The sequence below is a fragment of the Centroberyx gerrardi genome, chromosome 13 (genome assembly GCF_048128805.1).
Source record: "Centroberyx gerrardi isolate f3 chromosome 13, fCenGer3.hap1.cur.20231027, whole genome shotgun sequence".
NCBI classification, from domain to species: Eukaryota; Metazoa; Chordata; class Actinopteri; order Beryciformes; family Berycidae; genus Centroberyx; species Centroberyx gerrardi.
Window position 1 is genome coordinate 13,069,400 of NC_136009.1, and position 24,262 is coordinate 13,093,661.

Sequence of the window (24,262 nt, forward strand, 5' to 3'; positions counted from 1 at the left end):
ATGGTCGCGGTGCAGACGTCTCCCAATTCGTCCCCATCGGCGGAGTGGATCTGCTGCCTGGATAAAAGGTGGGTGAATCCGCTCCACGCCGTGCATCCCCCATAAACACCGCATGCTTTTTCCTCAGCCCTGCCTCGCTCCATTCATCCGCGTCAACGTGATTAATCGGAGCCGGCGATTGCTGCGTGTGCAGTGTGTGTGTGTGTGTGTGTGTGTGTGTGTGTAATAATAAAAATATGATACGCCTTGTTTTTTTTTTTGCGTATTATATGTCACTGTCATTTCCTCAGTTTATCTACCTCTTAGTGATGAATCAGGCTGTGCAGTGCATTACAATGTAGCCCTTTTTATTCCTGTTTTCTCGCCTCCTCGGTGTAAAAGGCGTTGGTGGCTTCGAGGTTCACTGGGATGCTCCGGTCCCCTGCATGGGCTGATAGACGGCTGAATAGACGCACATGCTTTATGGCTGCTGAAATCGAAAAAGACGTTTTATGGTAGGAATATACTGGCGTGTATTTATATTGTTTACTCAAATAAGGGTTAGAGGCAGGTCAACGCATTTGGTCTGCCCATTGCGGGATCATTTCTGTCAGAATGCCGCGTGCGAGCCTTTGATTTGCCCTGTGTGACTGAACAGGTTAGAATAACTGAGGAGTGAACATGTATTATGATTATGATATTGACGACTCTTCTCCTAGTTTGCTAGTTCAGGAGCTGCTTTGAGGTTTAAGTGCTGTTGAATGGATCTATTTAGTCCAGGCGAGGATTTAAAACCATTTTGCCCTTATCTGGTCATTTCCAATAGGAACAGAAAAGGTAATAATGCTGCACACACACAGAGCTGTAAAACAAATGTCTCCAATGGAGAGGGCTGGCCTTGGGCTTAAATAAATAATCAGGATGAAAGGGCAGCTTACATACATTAGTAATTAGATGATACTCTCCACAATTAAAACAATCCACAATCTAAAACACACACACGCGCACAAACACACACCCCACACACCCCCTCACACACACACCTAGCTATGACACATCCTCGGGTTACCATAGGCAACCTGAGGCTACCATCTTGTCCTCTTCATCATCTCCTGTAAGACAGGATGCATTCTGATAAAGCTCCAAGGAGCTACTGTAAGGCTCCTGATGAAGTGAAGTGACTACTCAAGTCCTTACTACATCAAAATAATGGGCGTGATATATCCCACAATCCATTGCTTTCCCTGCTGAGTTTCTTAATACATTTTATCCTTATAATGGATTCCTAGTTTGTCATTGTTAGAAGTAGTTGCTGTTAAATTGCCCTCTGTAGAGAAATGGGTAGAGCATGAAATTAAATTACAACTTGTGTTAGAGGGGTTTGATCCTTACTGGGCCAAATATGTGCATTCATTGCCCTGTCAGGTGGCACTGGTTGGTTGGAAACATCCACCAAACATGGTATAGTAGAGTATGGTATAGGCCTATGTCATGTTAAATGCAGCCTCTGTACAGTAGTTGGCTGTCAATAAGGCCAGGCTGCGTTTGCCTGGGCCGTAAGATTAGAGTGGACAGGATCTTATAGTAGAGCACTCAATACCCTTCAGCTATGCACCTCTTATTCAATCAATATCCAGCAGGGTGTGTGTTTGGGAGCGTCCATCTACAGTATATGTTGATGTGAGCAAGTGAAGGGTGAGAGGCAGAGGGAGGGAGGGAGGGAGGGAGGGAAAAAGGCAGAGGTTAAGACGGGACTGTCTCTAATATATTTGTCCAAAGACGTTTATTGCCAGTGAGTGTGAAGTATGTGAGATACGATCTGATTTGTTCTCAGTTCAGTGTTGCCCAAGGCGGGTAATAGACGGTCCAGTCAACACACACAGCACCGGCCCAGATGTCGGTTGAGTTTTAATGTCCCTTTATTGCATGAAATCATAAGTGTATATCACTGTGGCCAATTCTCCAACCATCAGATTATATGGAAAACAATAAGTCAGAGATGAAAGCAATGACTAAAACAAAACAAAGAAAACAAAAATAAAAAAAATAAAGGCAGTCTTCCAAGTTAAATTTGACAGCCACTTCCTCTGTCCTACATACAGTATGTAGGCTAATGTGCAAATATATCAAGCCAGGATGAGATAGAAACAATTCTGCCATTTTGAAATGAGTATAATTGTTTATTGACACGTTTACAGCAATTTATTCAGTGTTTCTTACAGGTTCTTGGATTGTTTGTGGTGATGGCAGGAGAGGGTTGAAACAACTGAGTACATCCAGTGAAAGAATCTCTGCTAACATGTTAATCTGCTGTTTGGGAAATCTGTTTGTGCTGAGGCTGTCTGACATTTTGGTGGGCTGCCACAAATCAACCTATGGGGAAATACTGATATTTCCAGATGGATGTTTCCTCCAACAGAATCTGCAGAACCTTCTGGAGTCTTTCTGTTTTCTCCTCGGTCTCTCTTGCCAGTCAATCTATAAATCCAGTGTGTTTGCGTGTGCATGTGTGTGTGTGTGTGCGTATGTATGTGTGTGTGTGTGTGTGTGTGTGCGTGCACGTATGGGTGTGAGTGAGTGTGTGTTTGTGCAGTTTTACCATAATTTGTGGTTGAAAACCGAGATCTCTGCTGACATTGACAACGGGAGAAAAGGCCGGGGGAGGAGAAGTGAAGGATGAGAGAAAATGGGAAAGAGAGACGGGCAGGGAGGGTGAGAGAGAGAGAGAGAAAGAGGCCGGGGCGAGAGAGTGGGAGAGAGAGAGAGAGAGAGAGAGAGTTAAGGTGAGCAGCTCTCAGGTCACATCCATCTCACACCAATGGGGGAGCCAGATTCCTCTGGACAGGCAGCGAGCGAGCGAGCGAGAGCAGGACAGAGAGAAAGCGAGCGAGAGAGAGAGAGAGAGAGAGAGAGAACGAGGCAGAAACCAAGAGATTCTACCTGACAGATCTTTACAGTTTCACAGTAGAGGGATAAGTGAAGGGTGACTCTGGTATTACCCATTCAACCCGGCAGTGTTAACCTCCCTGTCTCTCCTTATTGCAGTGTGTGGGAGGCCACCTGTCTAAACCATTAACCCGACCTACAGTAGGATATGACACTCCGCCGGAGAGCTGGGGGCCAATGAGCAGGCAGTAGGTGGATGTGGGGAGGATGAGTCAGAGAGAAAGAAGTAATGAGAGAGAGAGAGAGAGAGAGAGGACCAGCCAAGCGCTCACACCAGATGTTCTCGGACTGGAAGCTGTGTTGTGTGTTGTAGCCCTTTAGGCAAAGTCTGTGTTTAACTGGGAGTATTGTCCTGGGTGCTGAGGACAATCCACTGCTGGAGGATACAAATGTGTGTGTGTATGTTTAGGGGGGGGGCAACAGCCTGTGTGAGCTCGCAAAGCCAAAAGAAAGAGGATGGGTAAGAATAGGAGGATAGTGTGTGTGTGTGAGAGAGAGAGAGAGAGGGGTGGGTGGTAATGGAAAGAGAAAAGTGAACCTGCCCAGTAATGGCGAGGAGAAAGGCTGGATCTTAAAGAAGAAAGGGGTCATTTTGTTCTCTCCCGCTTTGCTTTGTCCCTGAGAGAAAGTAGGCAAGGCTCGAAAGAGGAAGAAGAGGAGGAAGATGGATGGAGATTAAAGAAATGTTTTAGCGGAGGCAGACAAAGAAGAGAGAGAGAGCTGGGAGGGAGAGAAGAGGAAGGAGTTGAAGGGAGAAGTAGGGAGAGACAGCCTCTGGTCTTTGAAGGAGGAAGCGCACAGTGCATTAGCCATTCTCTACAACCACACACTCACAACACACACACACACACACACACACACACACACAAGGCGGTGAGTCACTATCGAGGGAGCATCACTGAATGAACGGAGCTAACTGCAGTTTTTGCCTCGGCGGTGTTTCACCACATCGCAGAACAGAGTGTTTAAGCTCTCAGATCAAAAATCGGCACGCGCCTGGGTAGATATCTGACATCGATGTGAGCGTGTGTGTGTGTGTGTGTGAGTATACGTGTGTGTGTGTGTGTGCGTGTGTGTGTGTGGGGGGATTTAAGCGCTTTAGAAATAGCAGCAGCACAAATGAGATCTTACATCTGCACCCTGTGGGGGGTCTGAGCTGAGAGAAGTAATGCCTGCAGCTCTCAGCCTTTATCACTACGACACCAGGCAGAACAATGAAGGCAGCACGCTCGCACTCATTCACACGCGTAAACACAATAGATCACATTAAAACGATACGCTGGCCATGCGACTGTATGTAACTCGGTCTTCCCTGCGCAGGCCGTCGGAGCGCTCGGGAGAGGATGTGGACATTATTCTGACCAGACTGCGAGAGGTCAAAGCCTTCCACAGGTTCCCCCCCTCCCTCCTGCTGCAGATCTGTGCCTGTGCCTTCTATGAATACCTGGAGAAAGGCATCACACGTATGTATATGGACACACACACACACACACACACACACACACATGCACACACACAAACATGCTGATGCTTTGGATGAAAGCTTCCTCCAGAGGGAATACGTTATATGACAGCCGAGCTGCAGAAGGTGCCTTTGCTGTTTCTTGACTCTTTGAGGCAGGATGCAGTAGAATGCAAAGCGCTTTGGGCGTTTTATTTGAATGCATGTGAACACACACGCCCACACGTATGCACACAAATCATATAAACCTTATTGTAACACGTTATCATAGGATATCAGTGTCAACACGTATCGTCACTGTCCTGGGGAAACCTTTGCAATTCCAGATTTTCTTTATTTACTGTAACAGCTGGCACCTCTCCCTCTCTCTTATGGGTAGAAAATGAAAATGAATAGTTTTATTCCAGAATGAAAAAAAGTTGACACTGTATCATTACAAAACGATCAGTAGCATAACATCAGAACAAATGCTGGTATCTTTTAAAGGATAGTACATTACACTTTTACATGCTGGATCATCTAAATGTGAGAAATATTGAATGAAGAGCTTTAGAAAATGTTTTTTCCCCCCTCAAAAATGGATATAAAGCGTTTTGAAACAAATCAAATCAAATTTCAGCCCCTGGAGCAAACCAAATCATAATGTAACATTAAATAATAGATGAGCATGAATGGGAAAGTCAACTGGATTCACAGTCACAGGGTTCTGCAGGACAACAGTGATGTGATGTGATATTCACGAATGGTCTCATGAATGCTCATCAGTGTACTCATCTGTTGCTCCTCCTCTATGTGAAATGTGTTTTGCCATGTTATTCCTCTACTGTATGCATGCAGTGTTTCGCCAGGGAGACATAGGCACCAGCTGGTATGCTGTCCTGTCTGGCTCTCTGGACGTCAAGGTGTCAGAAACCGCCAACCACCAGGTAAGATCAGGTGGTTTCATTGTATATTAACTTAAATCACGTATTCTGACCAAAAACGGCTGTCTTTTCTCTGTCATTCCCACTCTTTTTCATGCCGTTTCTTTTTCTCTCTTGCACCGTTTTCCATCTTGGCCTTCCCTGTCAAGTCGTGCGTCCCGCCACGTCTCTGCCGCCTCTCGCGCTCCATGCTGCTCTACAAGTGTTCCTCATGTTAGAGCGCTAGCCCTGCGCAGCTCTCTTGAATGCTAACATTGTTCTGGTACATCAGCTCATGTCTCCGTGCTAAAATATGCACGCTGGCAGAGAAAAGCTGCCACGGCGCAGAAAACAGGCCCGCTGAGAATTGTGCTTCCTGCTGCACCGTTACCCTTTATGGGAGAGTGTGGAAATAGGGTTATACTTATAGAGAGGGGAAAAGAATGACAAGTGGGAGAGAGAGAAAGAGAGAGAGAGAGAGAGAGAGAGAGGATTTGTTCCCAGTGAAAAGCTGAGATAAGAAGAAGCGTCTCCATTGTGAAATGTCCTTTTCATGTATGTGGCCCTAAAGTATCATCGCTGGCCTAGTTTTTGTGGCTATAACTGAAATGTCATTTTGGACAGTAGAAAACGGTTTTTAAAGCATGCGGAATATTTGTGTCATTTCATGTATGTGTGTGTGTGTGTGTGTGTGTGTGTGTGTGTGTGTGTGTGTATGTGTGTGTGTGCGTTTGGTTGCCTCTAGCCTGTCCAATTATGTCCACTCCCTAGAGGTATTTTCCTAATGAGAGCCTCCCTCTTAGCAGTCCTTCATATATGAATTCATTTGCATTAATTATCATATGCTAATCAGTCTGCTCTCCATGTCTCTATATCTTCATATACTAACCTTCAGATGTATCACTTTGCTACTGCTGTATCCATAACTGACAGTTTAAGCCGGCCCCGCACACTCAGTGGCTCCCTCACAACAAGCGATGGTTAAAGCAGATCTGTTGTGTGTCTGTGTGCAGGATGCAGTCACTATCTGTACGCTGGGGATCGGGACGGCGTTCGGGGAGTCGATCCTGGACAACACGCCTCGCCACGCGACCATCGTCAGCAGGGAGACCAGCGAGCTGCTCCGCATCGAACAGAGGGAGTTCAAGGGCCTTTGGGAGGTGAGAGAGAGAGAGAGAGAGAGAGAGAGAGAATCACTCTTTTAACTCATGAACTATGTCGGTATGAGTATGAACTGGAACGTTAAATGATACAGTACCGGTTCTGTTTTAGTAATCTAATGGAGGCTTTTTTGTCTTGAAAACCCCCCCCCCAAAAAAACAGTGTCCTTGTGACACTGCACTTTTCAGACTTATCCTGCCTTCTGTTGTAGTTCTTTCTTTAGCCAGAAGGGGGCTGTCAACCATAACAGTACCACTTGTCTCCACCCCTTGGATACATGCTTTAGGAGGTGATAGTCAAGCTGGAAAAGAGGCAGAGAGCAAGAGAGAAAGAGAGTGTGTGTGTGTGTGTGTGTGTGTGTGTGTGTGTGTCAGGATGTTAATTTACCATTTTCAGCCTGCTGTGGCTTAGGGCGGCATTTACAATGGATGATGCGCTGAACAACCCCAACTTCTATGTGTGTAATATGTTTATGTGAGGGCAGTGAGGCAGGGGAATTTAAACTGGATACGTGTAGGGATTTCTAGGCCACTTTGTTACTGAGTTAGAATGCCGAGGAAGAAGAATACAGACTACATTATATCCCAAGTCGATCTGACTTAATGTCATGAAGCCGGTGTCGATGGGTGAAGCTGCTGGAGTGCTGTTTTCATTTCTTTTATTTTAGTCTGGGTCCTCTTAGTAAACACTATAGTTAAAACGCTGACAGAAAAAGATAAATGTGTAGATTCTTGGAACTACATTGAACTACATTGTTCTAAAGACAAAATGAAATATGGAATAAAAAGTGTATTATCTTAGACAGAAACAAAAGTGGTCACAGTCTGCCAACAAAATAAAATGCATTGGTCTAAAATGGTCTAAAAACATGTACAGATCTATAGCCTTGCTCTTGGCAGAGTATTGGTACAAACGTGGAGAGAGAGCTCTCATTTTTCAAAGCAATTCAGAGCTCTTACACTGCTGCTTACATCATTCAGATTCTAATTAAAACAATATGAATAAGTGGAATGTTGTACTGAAATAGAGAAGAGTTTGAAGAAGACAGGCCTGATCCAGATTTGGAGACCAGCTGTTAAAAGGAGATAACTAAGAAACAAATTTCCAGGTTTTCATTGCAAAAGAAATTCTTTATTAATGGATCTAACCTGCATACACAGTGATCTTATGAAAGGGATAAAACAATCACTCCTGTTCAGATAATTGTCCCAATGACCCAAGGAGATATTTTTCAAGGACGGGCAAGGAGGGCAATAGCACTTTATAGGCATATAGATTCCATCAATAAAACACCAACAAAAATGATACATTGACACAATCTTTACATGTTTTTAAGATATTCACATAAACTGTGCACCAGACTTATGAGAAAAAACGACAATCCTAAATCAAATCCTAGTATATGAGTGTATTATAGAACTCTGGAATATATTAAAAAGATCACTGTCCGCAGATATATTAGATATTGCTGACAGATAGTGTGTCTTATACAAAAGTCTTATATCCGTCGGAGTGCTAGAATCAGCAGTCAGTAACACGGCTGTGGCCTGCACACTGGTGTCCTCCTTGAGTTGGCACAGTGGCAGCTGCCTCTCAGTGGGCCTCCTTGTTGAGGTTGGCCTCTCCATTCACTGGGTCCCGCTCAGAGAGGACCTCCTGGTAGAGCCGTGGATCAGCATGTAAGGAGGCATCACTGTCTGCACCTAACAAGACTATATGTGACACTTAACTGATGGCTGTAGGGAGATTCCCTTTTGCTTTAGGATGCTTGCCACTCGACACGGGAGCTTGAACCTGGATCCTCCGGTCGAATGTCGGTCTCCTTACTCACTAAACCACTCTACTGACTCTGAAACAGTTCAGGGTGACTTTAGAGTTGGCTGTTACTTGTACTAGCCAGTGGGAAACCTGATCTGTGCAGTTTTGCCCTCAGTCATGAGGCTGCGCATAGGAGGCTTGGATTACTGCTGTGACGAGTGACACTGGACAGACTTCCTCAGTTGTCCAGTATTATGGAGATGGAGTGAAGCATGAAACTTTTTACTGGGTACACATAGACTGAATAATGAATGTTTTGGTTATGAACATTTGGGTTTCACTTACAATGAACTTTGCCTAGTGTAGTACACATGGGTCAAACGCTGTCGCCTGTCCACTGGTGAAAATCGACGTAAGGCACAGTAGCCAGTGAAAAGACATAATATTATATGGACTAACACGTTTTTATCATAACCAAAGTTATTGTGAACATTGTTTTTGCCTGTAGACAAGGCTTATACAATAACAACTGATTAGTCGACTTTGAGGACTTTTCTGCTCTCAGCATCAGTTCACAACACATTTGTCTATGCATACATGTGAATTATGAAAAGTGTAATGACCTCTTTAATATTATCATTTGCCGAATATAATCTGGGTTTCCTGAAATGTGGTATTATGTCCATGGCATGCTGCGGGCACAGATAAATGCGAGATAAGAGAATAATTGGTTATTAAAGCTCCTGTTCTATCTTATTGATGGGCTTGTAGTGTGTTTGCTGGGCGACTAAGTGCACTCAGTCTCCCTCTCTGCTGTCTATTTTCGGAGAGCAGAGATAAAGCAGAAAACATAGCCTGAGGTTGTACTCTTTCGAATCTTATTCAGCCCATAGTGAAAGGATCATTGTGTGTTTTGTTTGTGTGCACGCATGGATTAATTTGTGTGCATGTGCTTGTGTGCGGTGAGGACCAGAAAGCTGGTGATGTATGCAGTCGTGTGTTTGATGAAAGGATGAAAGAAAAAAAGCCCTGCTCTATAATTTCGAGTGAAAGTGACATGAATAAACGGCATGTAAATGGAAAACGGCTCGTTGTTTGATAGGTGTAAACATATATCAAACATTTACTGCTGATGGGTCGCCTGGCACACTGGCATGGGCTCTGGGCTGTGGTAGGCTCTCTCTCTCTCTCTCTCTCTCTCTCTCTCTCTCTCCTTATTTACTCCTCTGTTCCTTTCACCAGCTTTAAGTTTCTCTTGCCCACTTCCGCTCTCTTCTGTTGGACTCTGACACGCCGTCGCTCTCGCCAGCCCTAGCAGAGTATCCTCCCTCCCTCCCTCCCTCCCTCCCTCCCTTTCCTCCTGCCCTCCTCCCTCTCCATCCCCACTCTCACTACTCCTTTCTTTTCCCCTCTCTGTTGCTTTCTCTCTCTCTCTTTATCCCTCTCTCTCTCCCCCTACTAGAGTAGCTCAGTCATACGGAGGCTCGGATCACCGTGGTAACCTGTGAGAGAGAGTGCTTGGGTTCTTGGCCAGCTCAGAGAGAGAGAGACTGGGGCGACTGTTTAAAGGGAACATAGTGTGTGTGTGTGTGTGTGTGTGTGTGTGAGCAGCTTGTTTTGAGCAGGATGCTATCCGGTGGCGTGTGTGTGTTGAGTTGTAAAGGAGCAGAGGGCAGCTCTCTGGGGTTTCAATCCCCCCAGCATTAGACAGCTGAGTGTGTTACCGCAGGTGAGTCTGGCTCCTCCATTATGCTGATTTGTCTGTTTCTACTGTGTTCTACTGTCATGTGTACTTGTGTATTTTTTTTGTCTTTTCGGATTTAGGTTCACAATTTGAAGTTAATATGTTTGATGCCAGTAAAAGTGTTTTATGTAACAGTGGGATTGGATTGCTAGTTTAATCATATTTCTAGGTGTGTGTGTGTGTGTCTGAAAGATAGAGAAGACAGTGTGGGTCTCTCTAGGTCAAACAGATGCTCTCTTCCTGTGAGTGTGTGTCTGTGCCTGCCTGTATGTGTGTGTGTGTGTGTGTGTGTATGTGTGTGTGTGTGTGTGTGTGTGTGTGTGTTTTCTGGTAGTCTTCAGAGGGCAAGGGTTGCCTGGTAATGACTCAAAAGCAGAAGAGCAGACACACATTCAGGTTCAAAATGACCTAACCCTGGATGCATTCATGCGGAGTGAAGTTGGTGTGTGTGTGTCTCAACTATAGAAATGCAAACAGTTTATTGTTCTTAACAGCTATAAGAACAGCATCTGTACACAGTTTGCTGCCCTCATTAACTTTGTCTTGAATGCAGTAGTGTGTGTGTGTGTGTGTGTGTCTGTGTGTGTGTGTTATGTTATATAATGTTAGTTGTTCTGCATGTAAATGATCTTGGTTGTACAAAGGGCTTTGTTTTAAGGGGTACTTGCAGTGTGTGTTTGAAAGTAACACTGTGTGCCTCTGTGTGTGTGTGTATGTGTGTGAGTGTGTGTGTGTGAGTGTTTTAGTGTGTGTAAGTGTGTGTGTGCTTGTGTGTGAGAGACAAATGTAATGGGTGGTGCAGTTTGCACTGACTAATAGATGATATATTGTAACTGTAGAGGCGCAAAGCGTTTATGATTGATGTGTGTGTGTGTGTGTGTGTGTGTGTGTGCTCCGTCTTGTAGAAGTATCGTCAGAGCATGGCTGGACTACTTGCCCCTCCTTATGGAGCTATGGAGAGTGGATCCAACAACGACAGTGAGTAGACACACACACACACAAACACACACCCTCGAATGAACATAAAAACATTACTATAAATAGAATTAATATGGCCTATTACATGTATTTTTGCTTATTTGTACATAAAACAACACAAAAAAAAAAAAAAAAAGGCTGAAAGTAACAAAGCATTGTGCAGGAGAGATCAGGAACTAAATGGGTCATTGTACTGTAAAATGCTCCGGATTAAACAGTAATGATACTTTTCCCTCCTCAGGACTCACAGACAAAGACGGCATGAACTCAGACTCCGTCGGCCTCATGAACAAGACTCACAACAAGGTAAATACTCACTCCAGCTCACATAGTGGGTCTATACGCCTGTCTTTGATGTCCTCGCTGCCTCTCTACGTGTCTCCAAATATATGCAAGGACAGGGCACTGAGGGTTGAGCAGTCATATAGCTTTTTATTTGAGTTTGTTTTTTATAGCTGGCCAAAGAAGTAGATGAAAGGGTTTCAAATACACTTAATTTCTCAGATCAAGAGGTACTTGATATTTTACAGCCAAACAAAGACATGCTGTGTGTTGTGAACAATGCAGAGAGGACTTTGTAAATTGGACCACAGTGTACTAAAATGATGCACTACTGCATACTTCCATGTTTGTGAATGAACCAGAATGCCAGAATGGATGTTGGAGGTGTGTGTTCACTGAGCAGAGGCTAGTGATGACTCACAGATGTGATGCTCTGTAGTTATGCTAATGCCAGGTAATGCATGCACGCAGAAGAAAGATCCCATCTGCCCAATTAGCATACCATCCTTTGTTGTTCTGTACAGCAGCTGTCTGCGTGTGTGTGTGGGTGTGTGTGTGTGTGAATGTATCTGTGTGTGTACATCTGTCCTTTCTTTCTGTCTGTCTTTGACTGAGATGCAGGTGTGCTCTGTACAGTGTGTATGTGTGAGCGTGCGTGCGTGTACTGTATGTGAGTGTGTTACTTTTTTCTTCTTCATTCATGCTCTTTCTATCACCAGCGGTGACAGCCAAGTGGTTGCCATGACAGCAGTGTCTGATATAGTATTATTGGTTCGGCTCTACTTTGCCAGTTTGCATTGAGCGCATTCTGAAAGAGCAGATTTGATGTCATTTGAAAAGAGGCTCTCCACATATTCAGGCTGTGTATCGTCAAAGACCTCACAGTACAATTCAGCATTGATACTATGGGTATTGATAGGATATAACACTTCACACTGCATCAATATTATACACAATATATACTGTATAACTGTAGTGTACAGTGAATTCATGCAAACTATGCATTGTATCTTTTTCAGTATTGTGATGCACATGCACATGTCAATGTGCATGTGCATGTGCACAATTTTTCCCCTAATGATTAGGGGAAAAAATGTAGGCAACGTTGGTTTTAATTTGTCTGTTCCTTTTAATATGTCTGTTCCTCTTTATAAAGCAAATTAAAGACAAAGCAGATTTCTGTGTGCTAATATTGAAGTGAAATAACTGGTAACTTGAAACATACTCACTGAAAATGCACAACTTAAATATGCACACTAATAAACAGGCTTAATAAATTCCAATAGATTGTATTTCAGGCTGTTGGAAAACATCTGATTGGTGTCAAGTCAAGCATTCTTGTTGTGGATGAAGGTAGCTCCGATTCTGATTCTGAACTCCGTCCAAACTGCTTTGCCATCAGTGTAGCAGACCACCCTGGTGTTCCTGTGTGTTCTCCAGGTTCCCTCAGAGAAGCTGCAGAGAGGGGGGAAGGTTCTCCGCAACGCCATCCTCTCCAGAGCCCCGCACATGATTCGAGACAGGAAATACCACCTCAAGACATACAGGTGTGGGCAGGCTTGTCTACAAGTCTATCTGTGTGTGTTTGCACAGCAATGTGTGCATATGCAAGGGCTTTTGGAGTATTGCTGTGTATTTATGTTCATCAAAATATAGGTGGCTGTTTTACTTTGCTATGCTTTTCACATCTTGATACCATGTGTTTATGTGTATTGCAGACAGTGTTGTGTCGGCACAGAGCTGGTGGACTGGCTGGTGCAGCAGAGTGCCTGTGTTCACACACGGTCCCATGCTGTTGGGATGTGGCAGGCACTTCTGGAGGAAGGCGTACTCAACCATGGTAACTCAGGCGTTTGGCTTTTATTATTGTTTCCTTGTGTGTTCATAGTGTATGCCGCTACTTGGGCAAATCAGAGTTTTGAGAGAAAAGGTTCATATATTCAGCTGACTTATTCCATCCTTTTCATGCCTGTCACAATATAGCCATGTGCCATAACAACCCCAAATCTCTACTGCAATTCATTGGAGAAGAAAATGACAGGGGAGACCCCTTTTATATACTGTAGTTATATTATATTAGTATATTCAATGCATGTAAGTCTGAGGGGCCTGAATGGAGGATTGAGTGTTAGTGTGAGTTTTAGTGAATCTGAGCATCAGTCAAAGTGAGAGTCTGAGTGTCAGTATGAATATGAGTGTGAAATTGATTGGGAGTGTGAGCATCAAATGTAAATTTAATCTGATCTCAGACTCGTACACTTGAGAGAAAATGTCTGACTTAATGGGCTGAGATAAGAAAATAATTGTCTGTCTGTGTCTGCCTGCCCTCCAGTGGACCAAGAGCTGGGTTTCCAGGACAAGTACCTGTTCTACCGTTTCCTTGACGATGAGGAGGAGGACACACCGTTGCCTAGCGAGGAGGAGAAGAGGGAGAGTGAGGAAGAGCTGCCGGAGACCATCCTCTTCCTGGCTCAGATCGGCCCTGACGCACTGCTGCGCATGATCCTCAGGAAATCGTCAGTAACAAACACCAATAATGCATAAACTAACATTGCACTGGTAATGCATTACACCAACATCACACAAGCTGTACTGTACGTGCCAATCTGCTGTGAACAAGAGACTGCACCCATAAGCATTCCTGAAGTTGACTTTAATTTTAATATACTAGAAACATAACCCCTGCAAGGTTTTCTCAAAATATATGATTTTCAATTAAATTAAGCTAATTACTATTGGTACTACATTCTATAGCCCTGTGTGCAGTGGAGCAACTTGCTGTGAGCACATTTCATTATTTCCCCTTCCTGCTGGCTTTGATACATAATTTACCATTTGACTGGAATGGATTTTTCAGTTAATATTATTATTTCAATTATGCTTGAGAGCTGGCAAATTGGACCATATGAAAGCACAAAGCAACATTTGAAATATTTATACTAGCATTTGGTAAGATTAGAACAAATCATTTGTAATGACTATTTGTCAAAATGGTAACAACATTTTTTTAGCATTAGCATGTGTCATTCCAGCTAATTTCACTGTAATGAGAAAAGTGTGTGCATGAAATCTTTAATGCAATGCAATGCAGTGTCCATGGGCTTCTCATTAACCTCCAACTCTGTGTCTCTGCAGGCCTGGTCAGAGGACAGGCGATGACTTAGAGATCATCTATGATGAGCTGCTTCACATCAAGGCCTTAGCTCACCTCTCCAACACTGTGAGTCAGCCAGCCCACTTCTCTGTTAAAGGGACAGGACATTTTAAAGAAGGCTATCTGATTTATCCTTGTAGTGCAGGCAAAAAGCACTTACCTCAGTGTTTTGGTTTTGTAATCAGGGAGAATTTGTAATCATTGTTGGCCATCTTCTTACAAGTCAAAGGGGACACAGTTTCTCTGAGTCCTGCGCTGCCCTGTGTTGGCAAGCCTTCTCCATGTGTCCTTGAGCGAGACACTGAGTCTCTGCCAGCTCCGCGGGTGTTGTTCTGTAGCTGAGCCTGTGCTTCCTGGATGGGCCAAACCTAAAGAGAATTTCCCTCCGGGGATGAGTATTACATCACACCACATTATCACAGTAATGAAAAATCACACGCAGCACATTTCACAACAAAAGGGCTTAAATGCAGCTTTTCATTGAACTGGTATTCAGACCCATTGGCTTCCAAAGAAATTGCTTCCAGATACTCATTAATTCATTCTCAAAAAGCAAAACTCTGGTGCAAGTGCTTTTGGATGGACTCCTAATTCATTTGAAATCACATAATCCTTAAAAACATGATCTGTGCCTTTAATTTCTCTTTCTCATATTTGTACAATGCAGCCAAAACCAACACGATCTGAGTTTTGATGTTGTTTATCCTGGTTTGTAGGTGAAGAGGGAACTGGCGAGCGTTCTGATCTTCGAGTCACATGCCAAAGCCGGAACCGTGTGTAGGTGTTTATACTGTGCCAGAATATTTGTGTGTATGTGTGTGTATGGAGGGTGGGTTAGTGTTGATATATGTGTATATAGTGGTAATATGTGTGTGTGTGTGTTCCCTCTCTGTCTTCCAGTGTTCAACCAAGGAGAGGAGGGGACATCGTGGTACATCATCCAGAAGGGCTCTGTCAATGTGGTTATCTATGGCAAGGTGTGTGTGTGTGTGTGTGTGAGAGAGAGAGAGTGAGAGAGAGAAAGAGAGAGAGAGAGAGAGAGAGAGAGCTTGAATGCGGTAATCCATCTGCATGCTTGCGTTTCTTTGTTTGACACACCATTCATATGGTTTTCTGCTCCATTTGATGATATTTCATCTGTATATAATGGATTAAAATGCGTAATCCTATTGTATCCTCGGTGAGTCCTTATGGAGCCAACTAGCAGCAGCCGCCCGCTGGGCCTGGGAAACACCAGCAGTAGAGTTTGGCAAACCCTGCCCAGCTCATCATGACTCATCACTATGAATAAATGGCCTAAGGGAGCGTACACACACACACACACGCACACAGATACAGCCACACACTGCCTCACGCATACTGTACACAGGCAGAGTATACTGTACATGTTTACATGTGCATGCACAACACATGGATTCACACATGTACACTTCAAAACACACATGGACGTGCATGCACACACACATATGCGTGCACATCACACACACACAGACACACACACACACACAGATGATTCATCCCAGTCATCATCCATGTGAGTGCTCCTGCCACTTTCCGATTTTTCTCGGGGCTTAAGATGACTCGCAACCACTGTGTGTGTCGGAGCTTTTTGGTGTGTGTTTGTGTGTATGCCCGTGTGCGCCATCATGTGTGTGTGTGTGTCTCAGGGAGTGGTGTGCACGCTCCACGAGGGCGACGACTTTGGGAAGCTGGCTCTGGTGACAGATTCTCCTCGCGCTGCCTCCATTGTCCTGAGAGAGGACAACTGCCACTTCCTCCGTGTGGACAAGGAAGACTTCAACAGGATACTCAGGGTAGGCGGACCACAGCTGGACGTTTATGTCTGACTCTGATGGGACCCAAACAAATCCAGGCTGGGTTGGCCTGAATCTCTTCATGTACTCCCTCAGGTTCAAAGCTATTACTGTAGTTGTTTTGGGGCTCATAAAAAACTGCCTCACTTTGGTTTGGGAAATGATTTTTTTTGCCTTTGGGTGTAGCTGGACTACATTTTTCAGACCTGAGTCAAGCTCTAAGCTCTGTCTGGGTTTACCCTTGTGCTTTAATAATTCATTCTTGACTTCCAAGTCTTGTGAGACACTGTGCCGATGGCATTGGATCGCTTCTAAGTCGAGGGGAAAAAAACATGGAAAGGATTCATTCAATCCGACTGTCTCAAGGCAAGCATGATGCCGGACTGTGTGTGGCTGGCAGTGCTGCCTGACTGTAATGTCTGTCTCCCTCCTCTGACAGAGGAGCTGTATTACACCTTAAATCCCCTACTTTTTTTGATAATGTGACATACAGTATGTGCTAATAATGCACCTGATAGTGTGTGTGTGTGTACACTGTGTTGTTTTTTAGGATGTGGAAGCGAATACAGTGCGTCTGAAAGAGCATGAGCAGCCTGTGCTGGTGTTAGAAAAGAGTCCTCGAGCCTCCACCCTGGGAAGCATCAAGTATGTGTGTGTTTGGGTGGGAGGATGATTTAGTTAAGTATAAAGTCTAAAATAAAACTCATGTTGGGCATTTAATATAAAACCTCTGGAAACAGTTATGTCCCTTTGAATGAATTTTCTGTTGAGCTCAAAATTATTTGACAACCAAATTCCTGTGTTTACAAAGAAATTACATTTTAGAATTTATAATTGATTGTATTTTTGGAACAGTTGTTTGATTTGATTGTAATATTGAGCAACAAATACCAGCTAACTTTGGAGTCATGGTGTTTCTGAAGGAAACCCTTCACATCCTCTTGCCTTCCCCAGGTACACTGTGATATCAGGAACGCCAGAGAAGATTCTTGAACACTTCCTGGAGACCATGAGGATGGACACACACCACAGTGAGCCAGGTAGACAAAGAGAAAAAAAGTATGAAATGCAAAATGAATAGTCTATTAGGCCTAAATGAACTTTGAGTGAGATGGCTGGCTGGCTGACTAGTTGGATAGGCTCAGTTCAGTTCAGAATCTTTTTTATACAGGATCGCATATTGAGAGCAACTCTTTTATAGATACTCCCTGTTTTTGTGAGAGCAGTTCAAGACACTTCAAAGTGCAATAAAAGGCAGTGATTGGATAGTATGATAGTGACACTGGTAAAAAAGGTGGGATGACCTCCAGTCGTTAATCATCACAAGGCAAACAACCACCAATAGAGACAAAAATCAATTCATTTTTGCTCTTTCCCTTAAAGACCATATCCTCATTTAACTTACTTCAGTTACTGTTTTGTTTACTATGTACCTTGGATTTGTGTCATAAACATTTATGTTAGCCTAAAAAGGTGCGGAAAATGTATTCCACAAATAAAAAGCTGGGTAAACTGAGTTTAGGTGGGCTTACCCTCCACTACATCCCTAAAACACAAAACTTGGACATGCCTACATAATATACATGAAATACATTGTCGTGAATGAAGGATGGATGGATAGAGAGGTGAGGTAGATGGATAAATGGACTGATGAATGAATGGATTGATGGATGGGATTTTTAATACCTTTTGAAACTTTTATATTCTTATCGCACTCCATTTCCACTTTCCCCTCTGACACTCTTCCTCTTTGCTGTCTGTTTGTCTTTTCGTCTGTCAGACCCGGCGGTGGATGACTTTGTCCTCATGCACTGTGTCTTCATGCCCAACAGCCAACTGTGCCCTCTACTCATGGCACAATATCCTTTCTGCCTCTCTCTCTCTCCCTCTGCCTTGATATATGGTATTTTCCTTCCTCTATTTTGTTTACACTTTCTATCATACCCAATTTATTAGCTACACCGCCACACTCATAAAGTGCATAGCTCCTTCAAACAGTGAGTCACGAAGCACGACATTGGTGAGAAGAAGTACATCTCAGATGGTACAGTTTGTCAGTTATGGATGAGCTAAAGCAGCAGATGATCATCCAGTACTACTAAACTGGCCACTGAGTGCAAACCACTTATCCCCTTCACACCATAGTGCCAACCAGTAACCCCACTGTAAAGGTCTTTTCATGTTGTCCTAGTATAAGTCGTTATAGTGCAAGTGTGGTAGACTTGCAACAAGGCTAGCTCAGTACAGCCCATGTCTTTGTTTTGTTTAAATCATGTGAAACCTTCCCATGTTTGTGTTGTACTTGTACTTTACCACTTATTTACTGATGATTGTACAAAATATAACCCTGCATAGTAGCTAGAATGCAGTAATGTGGTGGCAAATAAAAAGGTGGGTAAACTACGGCCTCCAGTAGGTGATCATCATAAGGCAAACAGCCCCCAATATCAACAAAAATCAATTATATTTTCAGAAAAGCATTATTTTTTGTTGTTGTATGTTATGTTTTTCCTTAAAATACCATATTTTCATCTAACTTACATCAGTTTGACACTACTTACTTTGATGCATACAATACACTTAACTATTAAAGATTTACGTCAGCCTAATAAACTGCGTAAACTCTATTCTGCAAATGAAAAGAGTTGTGGTGGGTTTACCCTCTACTACATCCATGATAATATGTGTATAAATGTATAAATATAGTATAGAATTTACACTATAAATGTAAAAATTCAGTTTGTTTATGTATGTGGTCCATTCCTAGATAGGTTTCAGGCAGTGGATCAACAATATACATCATCAACCCTTTATGTACCTACCATATTAATACATAGTATGACATCCATGCCTGCTCCATCTGTAACTCTTGTATAGCCACCCCATCAGTATAGAGTGTGAGATGTGTCTATTCTATGTCTATTCTATTTGTCTTTAACCCTGTGTGTACCTACCATGCGCCGGCTCCGCCTGGCTCTGAACAGGAGAGGTTGGAGTATGCGGTCAACACTAAGAGGAGGGCCCTCACCCTGGCCCTGCGCTGGGCTAACACACACACCTTCCTGCTGCAGGAGGAGCCCGCCGCACTCTCCTTCCTGGAGGTGAGCAATAAGAAAGCTTCACACACTTCACACACAAACGATACACACACCGAGCGGCCTGACAGAGAGTGCTCCCTCCCTCTCTCGGTGCGTCCTGTAGGAGTTGTATGGAAGCGTATCCAACGATTCGCGGATGCTGAGAGCGCTGAAGGATTTTGTTCCTGACCTGGAGAAAGTCGTCAAGCTACAGTATGTTCCCCGTCTGCCAAGTGTTACACTTACACAGGGACGCTCTGTGCCCCAGCCCCAATCTAATTGATTTATTCTATTATTTTTTTTGTTTCTACACTTTTTACACTTTGTAGTTCAGAGGAAGCCAAAACCACGAAAAAGGTACAGTGCACAGACTATTGTTTTTATACAATGCTACAGTATATTTTTTACATGCGAGCTGCATTAAAAGTGATGTGGATGCTGACCGCATACTAACCAATCTGTTTCACTTGAAGACGCTTATACGACAGTTCAGCAATGGAGAGGAGAGATTGCAGAAGAAACAGCCCATTAGGAACCATGATGACAGTAAGTTGGTGTGTGTGTGTGTGTGTGTGTGTGTGTGTGTGTGATTGTGTGACATTGTGATGTTGTTTGGTGTCCTGGAAAAACTGCATCCCCAAGTTTGACATTTTTGATTTTGCTCTATTAAAAATCAGAAGCAGTTACACATGCTGCACTTTTTACTGCATTCCTTTAATTTGTGTGTGTGTATGTGTGTGTGTGTGTGTGTGTGTGTGTCTAGTCCTTTTGAAGGTGTACTGCAGTGACCACACCTACACCACCATCCGGGTCACCGTGGCAGCGACGGGCAGAGAGGTGGTCAGCGCTGTGGCCGACAAACTGGGCACCAATGACGAGCTGCTATTGGTCCACCTCAGCTCTGCAGGTGGTGAGCGGCCAATCAAACCTCACCTCATTTTCATATTCATGCACATTAGCATTAGAAAAACTGACAGTCAACCTGTAACATTAGCTGCCCGGTAGATTCACTGTCATCATCCAGCATTAGTGGCTTTTTCCCCAGGTTTCATTCCCAGTATCAATAATTGCAAACAGGAGAAATGTCTTCTTGAAAAGTGAGACCGTAGACACATTATCATAATGTTACATAATATTATCTTGGTCTACCATGTGTACTGTGTGTGTTAGGAACAGGATTTTTATACCAAGTTTTCAAAAGCGAAATATCAGTTTAAATTTTTGACCATTGGAGTCTCCAGCCTGCTGCCTAGGGGAGCAACAATTTAGTGTTTCAGTGTATCTGAGGAGTGAAAGTTCAACCATGTCCATCCTTGTTCCAGAGAAACAAATCCTGAAGCCAAATGATGTGTCGGTGTTTTCCACTCTGGGGATCAACGGGCGTTTGTTTGCCTGTCCTCGAGACCAGCTCAATGCCCTGGTGAGAGACGAGCGCTTCACCTGTTTACATTGTACAAGGTGTTATTAAATATAGCAATAATACCAGAGAGTGCATTCTTTGCTGTGATTGTGGCCGTGATGGTGAAGCAATAGGTACGAGGTGCAGCCCCGATGTACCATGACAGGAAAGGATGTACTTTGGCTTTTGAACAACGGTTACCAAAGCATGTGTACTGCCTGAAAATTTTCTTCAACATAGTGTATATAGTACATAAAAATAAAAAAACAGGAAACTAAGAAACAAGAAAGATGCTAAGTAGCTCCCTGGTTACCAATGAGTAGACATTGTGACTTGATTTTAATTGATTGATTCATTTGCATGTGTGTGTTTGTCTGTATGTGTGTGTGTGTGTGTGTGTGTGTGTGTGTGTGTGCTTGTGTGTGCATCAGACGCCTCTTCCAGACCAGGAGGGCCCCTCAGCAGGATCCATGTCCAGTTTTGAGCTGATGAGTTCTAAAGATCTGGCCTATCAGATGACGCTGTTTGACTGGGAGCTCTTTAGCTGTGTACATGAGGTGCAGACACACACACACACACACACACACACACACACACACACACATAAACAGACACAATTTCAGATACTGATATTGATAGTTAGGGTAGAAAATTAACAACATCCAATACACAGTATCTGCCAATTTTTAGGGAGGTGACTATAGCAGTGATGTTATTGTAAGCTGCTTTGAATAAAGGCATTCACCACATTACATACATTATTTTTACCAAATGGCATTTGCGATGATCTGAAACATTCCTATATCTCCTTGGAAAATATCCCTCAAATTTGGCTCTTAAAGGGTAGCTGAGACAGGCAATTCTTACCACTAAAACAGATTTTTGTAAATTCTAAATAAATCATATAAGTAATAGTCCTCTCAAAACCCAAATATTAGTTTGATACACACTTATATAAACTGGGTTTTCCATGGAACTATACAATGCTCCACCTGTATGCCTGTCCACTGAGTGAACTCTAAACCTGCTATCCGTACCGTCTCTCCCCCTCCTCTCCTCTCCTCTCCTCTCCTCTCCGCAGCATGAGCTGCTGTACCACACATTCGGCCGTCAGAGCTTCAGGAGGACCACGGCCAACCTGGACCTGTTCCTGCGGAGGTTCAACCAGGTTCAGCTGTGGGTGGTGACCGAGGTCTGCCTGTGTGGACAGCTCAGCAAGAGGGTCCAGCTGCTCAAGAAGTTCATCAAGATAGCCGCACAGTGAGTAGGGGCTGCTGCTGAGCGGGACACACACATTTCCCATGCAATAAGGCACTGGCAGACAAGTTAGTTTACCATTGAAAGCATCATTTTAGACGCATCCACTGAGTTTTGATTATTGTTTGCTTGTGTGTGTCTGTGTGTATTTGTCCACAGCTGTCGGGAGTTTAAGAACCTGAATTCGTTCTTTGCCATCATCATGGGGATGAGCAATCCTGCTGTCAGCAGACTGAACCAGACCTGGGAGGTAAACCTCAGCTAAAAAACTCATAAACCAGTATTAGACCAACCAGGCTATTTCTAGATCTCCAACACAACATACTGTATGTGTATGCTGCGGTTGCTAGGATAATGTATCCTCTCTCTCTTTTTATTGCCAGAAACTCCCCAGCAAGTTTAAGAAGTTCTATGCTGAGTTTGAGAGCATGATGGTGAGTTGCTTTGTCATACCTGTCTGTCAAAACACATTAAGAGTGGTCATTTGATTATACCTTGAAATGTATTAATTGACCTTTGACCTTGGCGATATGTGTGGTGTCAGGACCCATCCAGGAACCACCGAGCCTACCGACTCACTGTTACCAAACTGGAGCCGCCAATCATCCCCTTTATGCCCCTCCTTCTCAAAGGTAAGATTCAGTGCACAGAACAGAAGTGACATACAGCTCTCTCTCAACTATAAGTCACTGAATCACATTGGAATGAACTGTGGGAGGTATTTGGCAATAATTTTTCAACTTTCATTGATTTCTTAACAGATATGACATTCACACACGAGGGCAACAAGACATTCATCGACAATATGGTCAATTTTGAGAAAATGGTGAGTTTCTGTGCATGTAACAGTCAACCAAATGATTCATTTTAAGAGTACGTTTTGTCTTATGCTGATATTATCAGTTGTGACAGCGGCTCTGTCACTCTGAATATAATAGTTAAAGATCTTCTTATGGTCCTTGTCTTATCAGCGTATTATTGCTAACACAATTCGACAAGTGAGGCACTGCAGAAGTCAGCCGTTCAGTAAGTCTGCATATCATTTCTCAGCACACTGACTTATCTACTGCCATTGCATGCTATTTGTAAACCATCTATTACAATCATGTGTTTTTTCTCCCTTCTTATTTTGTTCTCTCTGTGTTATTATTGCTTCTCTTCTCTTCTCTTCTCTTCTCTTCTCTTCTCTTCTCTTCTCTTCTCTTCTCTTCTCTTCTCTTCTCTTCTCTTCTCTTCTCTTCTCTCCCCTCCCCTCTCCTCCCCTCCTCTCCTCTCCTCTCCTTTAGACCCTGACATATGCCAGCCCAATAAGAACCATGTGGAGGTACGGGGTTACGTTAGGAAGCTCTGTGTGATTGACAACCAGAGGACGCTGACACAGCTCTCCTATAGGCTGGAGCCTCGGCGGACTTGAGCGCTGATCCCGCCCACCACCATCGCCTTCTCTGTGACATTAGCATTGACAAAACCACATTACCTGGACAAAGCAACCCAAGACAAATGGACATACAGTAGCAAATCACAACAGTCGGTAACCTAGAACTACTATGGACTGCATATCAAGGACTCATACTGTGCCATTAAAAGCCTCTTCTTCCTGGAAAGAAAGTAACTGCTTTCTTGTCGCTGTGTCTCAGCCCCCAGACCGTGGGCTTATACAATAGCTGTTATCATTTGGGACCTGTGAGATAGAACTGTAATGTATAGAACTTGATTCAATATCCTGCATGACTGAACTTCATAGGCTTTGTGTTCTATACAGTGGATTTCTATCTGAGTGTCCTGCAATGTTGTGCTACCCCCAAACGAGCCCTAGTTTACAATATATTCCTGTACCTGCCTGTAAAGCAAACCTTACTCTCCTTACTCATCGACGGACAAACAGCCAAGACGAAAAACCCACACAACTGTAGCGAACTCTAGCCTCTTCATTTTCCCTGTTGAATTCACAGATATATATATATGAAATCTGAAAGTACTTATTCACATCATAATCTACATAGGAGTATATCCAAGTCTTTGAAAATCTTTAGGATTTGATGTCCTTTAGGTGAATTTCAGTGTCCCTTACCAGTCAAACACTTCCGAAAAGTGTTAGGAATACAGAGGAATACACAATACTTAACCGAGTATTAGTTGGTTTAAAGCCCTAACAGTGTTGCAAACAGTGTTCTGATTTGTCACCAGTGTTGTTGTTTTTTTTTTTTTACTTTTGCATTGGAGTTCAACTCCTGAAGCGTACGAATCATTCTAGATGACGAGGAAGTTGCTTACTAGAATCTGTTCTTAGGTCAGTTGTATATTGTGCTCCTTAGTCTTTACGCTAAAGACTTGGTTTGTCGGCACTGA

The 24,262-nt window shown here is 43.5% G+C and overlaps 1 protein-coding gene across 2 annotated transcripts; it reads left to right on the forward strand.

Moving 5' to 3' along the window:
- On the forward strand, nt 1-23,327 carry LOC139929247 (rap guanine nucleotide exchange factor 4-like). 2 transcript variants are annotated; one of them, XM_071922097.2, is made up of 31 exons: nt 1-68; nt 4,246-4,388; nt 5,225-5,313; nt 6,303-6,449; nt 10,858-10,930; nt 11,172-11,236; nt 12,653-12,759; nt 12,931-13,052; nt 13,545-13,728; nt 14,348-14,432; nt 15,083-15,143; nt 15,267-15,343; nt 16,034-16,180; nt 16,731-16,825; nt 17,135-17,220; nt 17,961-18,039; nt 19,131-19,281; nt 19,382-19,470; nt 19,587-19,619; nt 19,685-19,688; nt 19,731-19,803; nt 20,021-20,167; nt 20,580-20,677; nt 21,088-21,213; nt 21,738-21,916; nt 22,073-22,163; nt 22,297-22,347; nt 22,458-22,545; nt 22,675-22,739; nt 22,885-22,939; nt 23,200-23,327. In XM_071922097.2, the coding sequence occupies exons 1-31, from the start codon at nt 1-3 to the stop codon at nt 23,325-23,327; spliced, it is 3,006 nt and encodes a 1,001-aa protein (XP_071778198.1). The 2 variants fall into 2 exon arrangements, with proteins under 2 accessions (XP_071778198.1, XP_071778197.1); XM_071922096.2 differs by lacking the exon at nt 19,685-19,688 and having other exon boundaries at nt 19,587-19,614.
- The last annotated feature ends 935 nt before the right edge of the window (nt 23,328-24,262 follow it).